The following is an 11,968-nucleotide window of genomic DNA, read 5'->3' as shown; positions in this document are numbered from 1 at the left end:
CCTGAGGCCACTACACCTTCATGCCTCTCTCTGCACACCTAACTCTTGAACAGCAAGAAGTTATTCATGCTTCCTTAAAGCAGCCTCCAATACTGCTCATTAAAGCATCTGCTTCAGGAACTAAAGACATCAGAAACCAGTCTCATTATTTTATAGGCACATTGCATTTATTCATAAAGATGAAACTTGACTCTCAAAAGTAAACAGACATTTTCAGTTACAGAATAAAAAGCTGAAGGACAACAGACACAGTCTTGAAGAACATTATGGGATTTTGTGGCTCCCGAGCGTCCAGCACCCTTCTCAGTAGTAACCCTGCAACGAGTACTCCTAAACTCAATAGAACTGACAGTGATTATAGGTGGGCAGCTCCTAAAGCTGATGATAGCTGGGCTTCACACTAAAGTCTTTGTTTCTAGCTTCCTAAGTTAAAGATTAAAGGGAAATAATTTCACTTAATTATATAAACTATACTGAAAAAAGCTAGATTGGCTCAATTAAATTGTGTGTGTATATTGTGTGTGTGTATATATATATATATATATACATACACACATACACACATATACATACATACATACATACACACCCTTTAAATTTTTAAGGTAGAAATTCAATCATTTGTTCAAGTCTAAGTGACTGACATGGATTTTTTTTCAGTTTGCAATAGTTATAATTTTAAAACTGTCTTTCAATTTATTCTGAATTTCACTGGCAATAAAGCTTATGTCTTACAAACAGTAACTTTCCAAAAGCTCAAAGTGTTAAAAGATAAAATAAAATGCTATGCACTGTTTAGAAGCTATTATAGTAACATGGTTTTATGTAAACCGACCTGGGTCCAAATGGCAGGGCGAAAACATGCCCAAAGTGTCTATATATACATCCGTCCAACTTCTCCAGATTGCCATCCTCTACTCGATACTCCTTTATGCTCTTAAGGTAACCTTTCACATCATCAACAAAGTCGGCGAAGAGCTTCTGGTCATGTCTAAAGACACCATTCGGAAAAAACGGACTGATGAACTGATCCAGTTCTTCCCAGTGGTGAAAAGTCTCCAGTTCATTCACTAAGTACCAGTGAATCAGCTGTCTAAAGTCATTCATCCTAACAGGACTCGCCTTATTAACAGGGCTAATGGCTTCCTGTCCAGCACATTCAAACATACCTGAACAAACCCTTCTGGTGGAATGGGTGCCTCTGCAGTCAGACTTGGCCTTGAATGTGTATGAATTTGCATTCTTTCTAATTTCTTCAGAGTGACTGGGCTTTTCTCTCCCTCCATCCCTCTGTGCAAAAGGGCGCCTGCAATTCTGGTTTTGGTTTGGTGCCTCCTGCTGTGAGTAGGAGGAATAACTATAAGCTGTTCTTGTCTTTTCAGTTGCTGCTTCTTTTGGAGCCCTGAACCTCTTACTGCCCTTTTCATCAAAGATATTCTTGGTAGTATCTTTGAAATGGCGAAAAGTGGATTTGACCGAATCTGAGAATTTTTTCAGATTCTCCTTCACAGCTTCTTTGGCCTGCTTGATTTTTTCTTTATGATGTCTCACAAACTCCTTGGTAGAATTCTTCATAGCATCAAATGTTTCCTTAACTGTCCCCAGAAATGTCTCCTTCGACTTGCTCTTCGCCCTGTGGCTTCCTCTGCTTCCTCTCTTCCTCCCATCTGTCTCCTGCTTTCCATGTTGATCCTTCGCCTCAACGTACAGTCTCTCCCACAAATCCGAGCGCTGCTGCTCAAAGCTGAGCTTCTGCTCCAGCTCAGCCAGCCTCTGCTGTAACAGCCCCACTTCCTTCTCTTCAGTCTGCACACTAGGAGACTCTGCACGGCTCTGCGCCTGGCCAGGGACGAACTGCTCAAGTTCTGCCCGCAGAGCCATGACTGTGAGCTGTTCCCTCTCCAGGTCCTTTTTCAGCATCCTTGCCTCCTCCAAGAGCGTCTCCCTTTCACTAAGGAAGCTATTTGTTTTCTGTTTTTCCACTTCTAAGTACTGCTTAAGAACCTGGTTCTCCCTAACTAACTGGGTGCTTGTGCCTTTATCCTCCAACAATCTAATCTGCTCCCTTAGTTGCCGTAGCTCTTCCTGTACTGAAGACAGGGCTTGTTCTTCCTTCTCCAGAGATATTCGTAAATACTGGTTTTCTGCAGCAAGGTTCTTCTTCTGAGTTTCAAATGTAGTCTTCTCTGATTCAGTAATGGCCCAACACCTCTCAAGGCTTTCTTTCAGCGACTAGAGGAAAGAAATTTTGTTTTAATGAAAGAGAAGAGAAATGTTAAGTGCTTGGAAAGTTCAATCTAAATCTTTAATCATGTAACCACCATGCCCTTCAGTGCCTCTTGTGTGTGTGTGTGTGTGTGTGTGTGTGTGTGTGTGACCGTGTGCACAAATCCTTTGGGTATGGTTAAATGGTGTTAAAAATTGGAAAATAAATGCTTAATGACACTTGCCATATACTCAAGAGGCTTCTCATTCTAAAAAGAGAAATGGGAAGTGAAAGTGTCACATGGAAGAAAACGAGTAGCAGGCAGGCATGTCAAATCAAGGACACTGTTGAGGAAGGAGAATTCAAACAAGAACAAGTAGGCAGAATTCCATGGGTCTCTAACAGCCCAAAGGCCACGGACTGACTAACAGACCCAAGTCCCCAGAGTCCATGCACAGTGCTGCAAACCGACACATCATCGGAATACACCCATTTCTAAGCTAGAAAAGTGAGGGAAGCCCTCCCATCTTGTTACTACAATAGCTGTCCTGAAAAGGTGCCTACACGGTTTAGAGAACATTTTATTCTACTTATTCTTTATTTTCAAAAAGGGCCTCTCTACATCACGCTAGCTGACCTATCACTTATTCTGTAGACCAGGTTGGCCTCGAACTCAGATCTGCTTGCCTCTGTCCCACCACACCCAGCAACTAAGAGATTTTAAACTAAGTTGCATTTGCCTTCTGTAAGTACCCCACAATCAGCTATTTGTTTATCTGTATCCTCATGTCCCCAGACTCAGTTCTGATGAGGATAAAAAAATATTCAGAGAGCAGCATGGCATGGTAGTACCCACCTTTAATCCCAGCACTAGGGTGGCAGAAAAGGCTGCTCTATGTCAGTACAGAATTTCATGGAAACATCTCTGTACACAGAGGGCAGCCTGCATCCTTAACATAGTTAAGTACTTCCCCAAATCCAAGTAAACTTGAATTCAGAAACAAACACACAAAATAAGTAAGAGTTTTACACATGAGAAACAACTGAAATAGTTGTTTTCCTAACTCATTAATCTTTAGGGAAAAAAAAAAAAAAAGAAAGAAAAGGTTTAAAACTAGTTTGCAAGCCGGCTCTGCTGGCAGAGGTGCCTGCCGCCAGGCCTGATGACCTGAGCTAGATTCCACAGGACCAGCATGGTAGATCAGAGAACTGACTCCTAAAAGTGATTTTCTGATTTCCACATCTATGCCATGCATGACTACCTTTGTTTGTGTGTATGTGCGCATGTGGAGGTCAGTGGACAGCTTGTGGCTGGGGGCTGGCCCACCTCTCTCATCCACTACTCTTCATTGTAATGGCACCGAACTATTTCACTGCTGGTTTCTACTTTTCTTCCCCTTGGCTTTCTGAGGCAGGGGGTCACTAAGTAGCACAGGCTAGTCTTGAACTTGGCCTGATTCATACTGCCTAGGTTCTCAAGTGCCAGGTTAGGATTACAGTGTGTATGTGCCCTCACACCCATTAGTTATTTTTCGATGTTTAATTAATATATACCTTGAAATCTAGAAAAGACACTTGTTCCTGCTTGCACTGTGAGAGATAACCGTTCACACCATTCAGCTCATCTTCGTGGATCTTTCTGACTAACTGCTGACGCTTCTGAATCTGGATTGTGCCTGAAAGGAAAAGCCATTATAGGGATAACATAACTGCCACTACTGGAAAATAAATACACAGCATATTCGGCCTACACAAGCTCCTTAACTAGGGCAGGACATTCTTTACCCTAAAACATTCATGGCATCATTCCTCAGACAACAGTGGATGCTAATGCATAGGGCAAGCAGGCTAATGATGCAGCTTCATTCATTCAGCATGCACACAGGATCACTTAAGTAGTTCACTACCCTTCCAAAGAAAAACACAGGCCACTCTAATAACCCACCCTTCCCCCCCAAAAACCACTTCTCATCTTGCTATACCAACAGTACTCAGCTTTGAGATCGCTGAAGTAAAGTGTTTCAACCTCCTTAAACAGAAAAATAAGGCACTGGTGGAGTTCTTTTCCTACAGGTTAAGAGTCAAAGAAAAATTAAAATGTTTCTTAATAATCTGCCTACAGGCTACAACTCAAACACTGAAATATAACACAGGGAATGCCTAATTAAGAACACCCATTATTCTCAAAGTCAATTTTCTATTTTACTTATCTTTTAAAGACAGGGTCTTAAGTTATCTCGGGTAGAGTCCAACTCCCTGTTTACCTGAATATGATCTGGACCTCGACTCTCCTGCTTCTACTGTTTTTGTTTTTATGAGTCAGGATGTTTCTGTGTAACTGTTCTGGCTACCCTGGAAATCTTTTGTAGACCAGCTGGACTTGAACTTACAGAGCACCTGCTTTTGCCTCCTGAGTGCTAGGATTAAAGGCATGTACCACAACCACCTGGCAAAGAGGCTTTTCGTTTGTTTAACTGTTTTCGAGACTGAGTCTCTCGCAGACCAGGCTGGACTCTATGAACTATGACCTGGAGAATGATCATGAACAACTTCTTCTGTACTAGAGTCCCTGCCTCTAGGGAGCTAGGACCGTACCAATTCCTAGTTTTTATGTTGAGCAAGGCTTGAACCCAGGAGTTTGTGCATGCTAGGCAAACACTCTACCAATAGAGCTACATCCCTTCTACTCTTTAAATACTGAGATTACTTTTAAAAAATATATACATATACTATTTTGGCGGAGGGAACATGCATGCTATGACACAAATGTGGAGGTCAGGGAAACTTAGAGGAGATGGATCCCTCCTTTCCCATGTAGGGGATCAAACTCAGGCCATCAGGCTTGAAAGTAGCACCCTTACCCACCGAGCTGTCTTATAGACCCTCAAAGCCAAATGTATTAGGAAGTCTGCAATAGAGCAGGGCAGTGGAAGAGCCTCTAACTACCATCCGCAAAGCCCTCAGGTGGTCATCCAGTACTAGGACAATTCCTTCATATTTGAACTTAAATTCAAAATGTTCTTTTGCCAAGACAAGCTGTTTGCATGCTCCTGCTACATGTATCATACATGAAAGAGAAAAAAAAAACCACCACTAAACCAAAAAGCATATCTGATAACTAGTGGGTATACCAGTGCATGCATAGTTTAAACAGGATGTAACCATCCCTTTTAATTCCTTCTACAGGTCTTGAAACCCACTTTGAACATCACTTAACAATCTAGGAGTGGAAATTCAGCTGAGTTGCAGAAGGACTACCATATCATCTAGCTACTTCACTGTCTATCAGGACTCTTCCATGAAGGAACTGTTTACTTCCAATGTGAAGCAGCTAGCACACTTCCTGAATTGTTGATAGACTACCAAACTAAAACTCTAAGCTGGAAACCACGAGTGCCCTCCCCATTCTCACCTCTTCCTTGATCCTTCACCCTAATCCCCAAGGCCTGCCTTCAGCACCAGTATACAGATTACAAAACCCACAGCAGTTCCAGCTGGCCACTAGCTTCTTTTATTTTTATCTTTTCCTTTTCAGTTTTTTAAATGGTTGTTTTCAGTTGCTCCATGAATCAAACTTTCTCACTCAGCATCCTAAACTGTATTCAGACGCTAGAAGAGGGCATCAGATACCATTACAGATGGTTCTGAGCCACCATGTGGTTGCTAGGAACTAACTCAGGACCTCTGGAAGAGCAGTCAGTGCTCTTAACCACTGAGCCATCTCTCCAGCCCCCTTAAAGACATCTTTTATCATTAATCTAGGTAAATTTTGTTTCCAAAGGGTTTATAGAGTTGCCATTGCTGGAATGGTCTGCTTTTCCCCCTGCCTGTCGTAAGCTTACTAAAAGCCCATTCAAGGATGACTGAGTAAGCTGATATAGCCATGGATTTCAATGCCTCTTTGTGCTGTGTAACTTCTCATCTAGTTACAGTTACATCCTCAGAATGGCTGGACAACCTGTCAACACCTTCTACCTAAGTGTGGAGAGATGAGCAAGGATGAAGAAGCACTTCAAACATGAATCTGGTGTTAGCTTTCTTATAGACTATTTATCTTCTCTGCTAATTTTTATCTTTTTCCAAAAGTTCAGATGCACTTTTAGAATCATGTCAATGTCACTATCTTTTGCTTTCTCTTCTACTACAGACAGGAAACCCCACAGTTAGACAGAGCCAGGGCTGGCTGTGTTCTAGTAGACTGTTTATAAGACATGGCTGCTATGGATACAGATCTCAGAGAAGCTATGTTAGCATGGAGCTCACTGCCCGAGAAAATACTGAGAGGTCACTGAGTCAGGGCTTAGATATGGAACTCACTTCATATACTGCATCATCCAGGGTTCCCACACTGTGATAAGGCTAAGACTAAAAGTTACAGAAAGGAAGATAGTGTGTTAATTTTGTTAATTTAGTTTTAGAAGAACTGTTCTAAACTGTACATTCTAAAACAAAATTCCAAAGTCATGCAAATTGTGAGATTTTATTGCAGTCTGTACTAATATTCACGTTAATAACCAACTCTTGGCTTTCAGTAAGAAAAAAAGATTTTAGACCTTTTCCCTTGTTTCCTTCATTTTTACCTGTAGGGGGGCAAAAATACACTCAAAACCATTGATAAAATTTGTGCCTGAGAGCACATCACACTAGCGTGGCTCGAGTAAGTACTCGGCAGGACACACATGGGCAGGCCTCCCCACAAGCCCAAATACCACCCCAAGCTGAACATAGGAAGCATAGGTCAGCGACTTTGACTTTAGCAAGTATGGACTGGCCCATCATCTCATTCCAATATCACGTTCTATCAAATACCTTTCCCACATTCATGAAAGAATGTACTGTTGAAAAGAACCTATTAAAACAGAGATTGAAGTATAGGTTATGTAGACCAAGAAAAGGAATAAATCTAAAAGTAGTTTATATAAGTAAGCTAAGAGTGTTCAGGTTGCTAGGCATGATGGCAAAGGTAGACTTTAGTCCAGCACTTGGGTGGCAGAGGCAGATGGAGCTCTGTGACTCTGAGACCAGCCTGGTCTACAGAGTGAGCTGCTACACACTGAGTTCCTAGACAGCCAGGGCTTTTTCAGACAACAACAAAAGAGTTGTGAACTTGACAAGGTTTAAGACACTGACTTCTCAAGCATACAATACCTCTCTGGCCAGGCAGCACAGGGTCTATAACCTCAGCACTCAGGTAGCTGAGTCAGAGGTCAGCCTGGATTACACAGTAAGACCCTGTTTTAAAACCATAGATAGATAGATAGATAGATAGATAGATAGATAGATAGATAGATAGATAGATAGGTGTAAAGCCCTACTTCAAAAACCAGTCTGACCCCAAACTCAAAACCCTCTGCCTGCCCTGGGTAAAGCCCTTTAACACCACGCCCAGCACCTTTGGATCATTTTTTATTGGTATTTTGCCTGCATGTGTGTCTGTGCACTATGTGCATACAGTGCCCTAAAAGGTCAGAAGAGGGCAGCTGGAATAAAGCCAGCATATGGGTTTGGTGTACGAGACTGAAACTGGGGCCTCTGGAAGAATAGCCTAGCCACTGCTTTTAACTACCTCCCCACCCCCAACTTCAGATTTTAAATTTCCAGTCTTCTTACTTAAAAAAAAATACATTACACAAATATGTATGTTACTAGTCCTTATTTATACTTGAGATTTTGATGATGTAGGAAGATTACAGGTTGGAGACCAGCCTGATCTTGTTTTGTTTTGGAACAGGATCTCACTATGTTGCCCAGACTAATCTCAAATTCTGAAGACTCAGCAACCTTCACTTGTGCCTCCTGAGTAAAGTGGCTGACTGTAGGTACAGGCCACAGAATCCAACACTGACCTTTTGTGCCATCTTGTCTTGCTGCTATATGCAAGTGGCTTCAGCACAAGGTGTTTCCACTCACTCACTCACCATAGAAATGTCCAAATCCCATGCTGACAGCAATCACCAAGGCCAGGATAACACACTTGTTGAGACCACGACTAAAGTGGCGTTTACTTGGTTCCTTGGAGGGCTCATCTTCCGGCTCAGCGAGTGAAGGCTCCTCAGACTCTGAGATAGAAACGGTCTTCTTCCTGTTGCGGCGCCGTCTAGGAGCAGGGCTGGGCTCGTGGCTGGTGTCATCACTACTGGATTCCTCATCACTAGGCTGAGATGAAAAGACTAGTTTAAAAAGAAAAATGTTGATATTTAAGTACACAGTCTCAGAAAAGCCTTGCCAGTAAATCTGCCAATCATCAATGCCAGCCTTTCATGCCCTTTGACACAAGAAAGCCAAAAAGAGAATCATAAACAGGAACAGGCTGTTCATTTACCAACACCAGATCAAACCCAGGCAGAAACAAACATGTCAGCTAAGGAAAAAAGAAGTCCTGTCTTTTCATTTAACTTCATTGTTACTTGAGGGGACAGGAAGTGTGAAGTACTCCTGGTCTCTTACAACAGGTCCCTACCCCACTGTGCGGTCCAGAGCACCACAGTCCACACAGTTCCCAAAGTCAGGTGAGACCCTCCCTTCTGCTGCCTCTCTTACCGGAAGGTTTTGGATTGCACGCTCTAGTAAATATGTCTGCCTGAGGAAGTGACACAACAGCTCTTCTCCCAGCAGACTGTGCTGCTCCTTCACGGGAAGAAATGACAACTACACAAAACCATCTCCAGTCCAGGAACAATCCTCGGAGATACCACTGGCAGCTTTTTGCACACGTTACTCCTAAATTCCATCCCATACTTCAATGAATTATAGACAAGAACACTTAGTAATAATAATCTCTATAGGTCAGTTAGAGGTAAAGAGAAGATGTGAACTTGAATTTAACAGAGCTCCAAAACAGCACACACTCATGCAACCAACAATGCCAGTCTTTTAGAAAACAGGCTGTGCATGCCACAGAAAAGCTGGTGTCTACATCAGGCAATGCTTTCTAAAGATCAAGCGTGGAGAATGTAGTTCATGTTCACATGACAAAAGAGACACCATCACTACTGAATGAACACATATCCTAATGCTTAGTGACATGGGAGCCACTGAGGGGTCACTGTGTTATAACTTCATGCCCCTCATGCCTAGCATGTGACTGGTTATTTTTGATCACTAGTTTTCCCACGATGCCACTGCCTCAGCTGTGACGTACATCTCTTAGATAGAGAGAAAAAGAGGAAGACTTAAACCAAGCATTACGCGATATAAAGGTATCCAGCTCACGGCTGGGATACTGAAGTAATACTTTCTGACAGAAGCACACCATGTCAATGTAAAAGCAAACTTTTCTCCAAATCTCTTAAAAATGTCTCCAAACCTACAATGCATATTGCCTTCATATACATGAACAAACCACCCCGTAGATATTAACTACCAAATGCTTCTCTCTTTAACTCATACATGTAATGGTGAAGTATTTGGATTTCTAAGTTTCCTGTACAGCATAATGGCCCACAATCTAAGCAGCACGCAATGCAGAGGCATGCAGTAAGCTTAGCCAGCCTGTGTGTGAGATCTCTTAGACCAAGACTCTCCACAGCACTCAGCAGTTCAACAGGAATGTGACTAGCCCAGCTCCAGAAGCCGAGAAGCCGCCCGTCACGCCACCTTGGAGAGCAAGCTGGCTAGGAACACGTAGTCTCAGCTGATCATCCCATCCCCTTAAGCATCCAGGAATCTTCCACAGCTTCTCCCACCACCTTTCTTTTGTGAATAAATAGGGGGAAAAAGATATATAAAGCTTCATTATAAATAATAAAGGAAAAAAACCTAAAAATACAACTTTGACCAGTTAACACTATTATCTATATGAAATTAAAACCCCATGACTTTCTCATTAGAAACATACACAAGAACTTCACTACAGCAGTCACCTGCGCCTTCTGGGTAAGAGGGTTGGTTGGCCACTGAAAGGCAGTAGTTTTCTTAAACAAACAAAAGCTGCATACCTATTAGAATCACACAAAAACAGGAAGCTGAAAAGCTGTAAGGGAAAAGAGACTGGAAGAGCAGAGCAGAGAAACTAAGAGACACAGCGCCCAGCGATGCCTGACTCTGTAGCCTAAAATTTATCATCATCTTTAAACATTGTCTTTATACAAGCAATTCTGATGGGATGGACTGCAACAGGTTAAAAAAGAATGCTTAAATTGGGTGTGGCCATACACACCTGATACTAGCACTCAAGAAACAGAGACAAGTCAATCTCTATAAATTTGAGGCCAACCTGGTCTATAGCAAATTTCAGGCCAGCCAAGGATACATCATGGGACCCTGTGTCAAATTAAAACACACACACACACACACACACACATAGACACACACACACACATCCTTAATGTTTCTGTTAACTAGTTCTGAAACATTCTTAGCTCTTTCAAAGAGGAAATCAAGCCAGAATCCTGGGCTTTTGGGTGCAGTTCCCATCAACAATGTGTACTGTTCTCTCACTGCACCCTTTGGCTCCACTCCTACCTGAGTTCATGTTTCTTAAGCCAGAGGCAGACAATTATAACTGAATAATAAATATATCAAAAGGGAGAAAACTGAACATGATAGAATCAGAAAATCTGAAAGGAACCCAACTGCACTGAGTGTGGGAAGGCCTTGACCTCTGGATACTTGTTGAATTCCAAGGTCAACTGTACCAACTTTTTGTAAACACAGTCACACATCTGTCTGTATCCCAGGCTCAACAAAAGACGGATTAAAAATATTCAGAGCCGGGCGTGGTGGCGCACGCCTTTAATCCCAGCACTCGGGAGGCAGAGGCAGGCGGATTTCTGAGTTCGAGGCCAGCCTGGTCTACAAAGTGAGCTCCAGGACAGCCAGAGCTATAAAGAGAAACCCTGTCTCGAAAAAACCAAAAAAAAAAAAAAAAAAAAAATTCAGAAGACACTCGTTCTGCTCTTAATACATACAGACTTACTACCATTAATACATACAGACTTACTACCATTAATACATACAGACTTACTACCATTCCCCAACAACTTACACAGCACTCACGTGTCAGACGTGTTACATGGGGACAGACAGAGGATGTGGGTGTTTTGTGACATAATCCCAGCTGAAGCATGCAGACTGTCACAAATCCAAGGCTAGTCAAGGCTACATAGTGAGATCTAGGACAATGTGGACTCAAGAGATACTATCCCAGAACAAACCAACAAACAAGCCAAAAAGCACAATGTGGCATTTTACTACCTTAAGTTGGAATGAAAAATGTCACTGTGTGATTCTGACTGCCAAATGTATACAAATTATTAAAAGATAGAAAAATATAAGGAGCTAACCCAAACTATATATTCTTACCTTTTCATCAGATTAGGAAATTATTAAAACAGCAGTTCTAAATAGAGTCACAGGCCTCCACACTCCATCTTTTAATTATCACTGTGGGTTAACTAATAACTGAGTTAGCCACAGGCTTCTCTTTTAACATTTTCCAGGGACTTTATGTCGAAATATTTTGTCTCTTTGAAAGCTATTACATATTCAGAAATCAGAGGTTAAGGACTGTAGAAGAGGCTGGGTGGTAGCAGCACAGGTCTTTAATCTCAGCGCTCAAGAGGCAGACGTAGGCAGATCTCTGAGTTCAAGACCAGCTTGCTCTACAGAGAGCAAGTTCCAAGGCAGCCAGGGCTACACAGAGAAACTCTGTTTGGAAAAAAACTTGTGAAAGCTGGGAATGATGGCACCTGCCTGTGGGACTGCTGCCAAGTCGGAGGCAAATCCTGAGCTACACAGTGAGCATAAAAACAGCCAGAGTTA

At 42.2% G+C, this 11,968-nt stretch overlaps 1 protein-coding gene across 2 annotated transcripts in view; it reads right to left on the bottom strand.

The window, feature by feature from the left end:
• Ccpg1 (cell cycle progression 1) overlaps positions 1-11,968 on the bottom strand; it is a 29,834-nt gene that overhangs the window by 1,943 nt on the left and 15,923 nt on the right. Inside the window, exons 6-8 of one of the 2 annotated variants that reach the window (XM_021173388.2) lie at positions 8,125-8,376; positions 3,761-3,882; positions 836-2,232 (exon numbers count right to left, since the gene is read on the bottom strand). In XM_021173388.2, the coding sequence (XP_021029047.1) occupies positions 836-2,232; positions 3,761-3,882; positions 8,125-8,376 (1,771 nt within the window). The remainder of the gene's footprint in view (positions 1-835; positions 2,233-3,760; positions 3,883-8,124; positions 8,377-11,968) is intronic. The other variant, XM_021173391.2, reaches the window with a different exon arrangement.

Source organism: Mus caroli, unplaced genomic scaffold (assembly GCF_978045245.1).
Source record: "Mus caroli unplaced genomic scaffold, Mus_caroli_1 scaffold_11, whole genome shotgun sequence".
In the NCBI taxonomy this organism is placed as follows: domain Eukaryota; kingdom Metazoa; phylum Chordata; class Mammalia; order Rodentia; family Muridae; genus Mus; species Mus caroli.
Note: the sequence above shows the minus strand (reverse complement) of the source record. Positions and strands in the feature narration are given on the sequence as shown.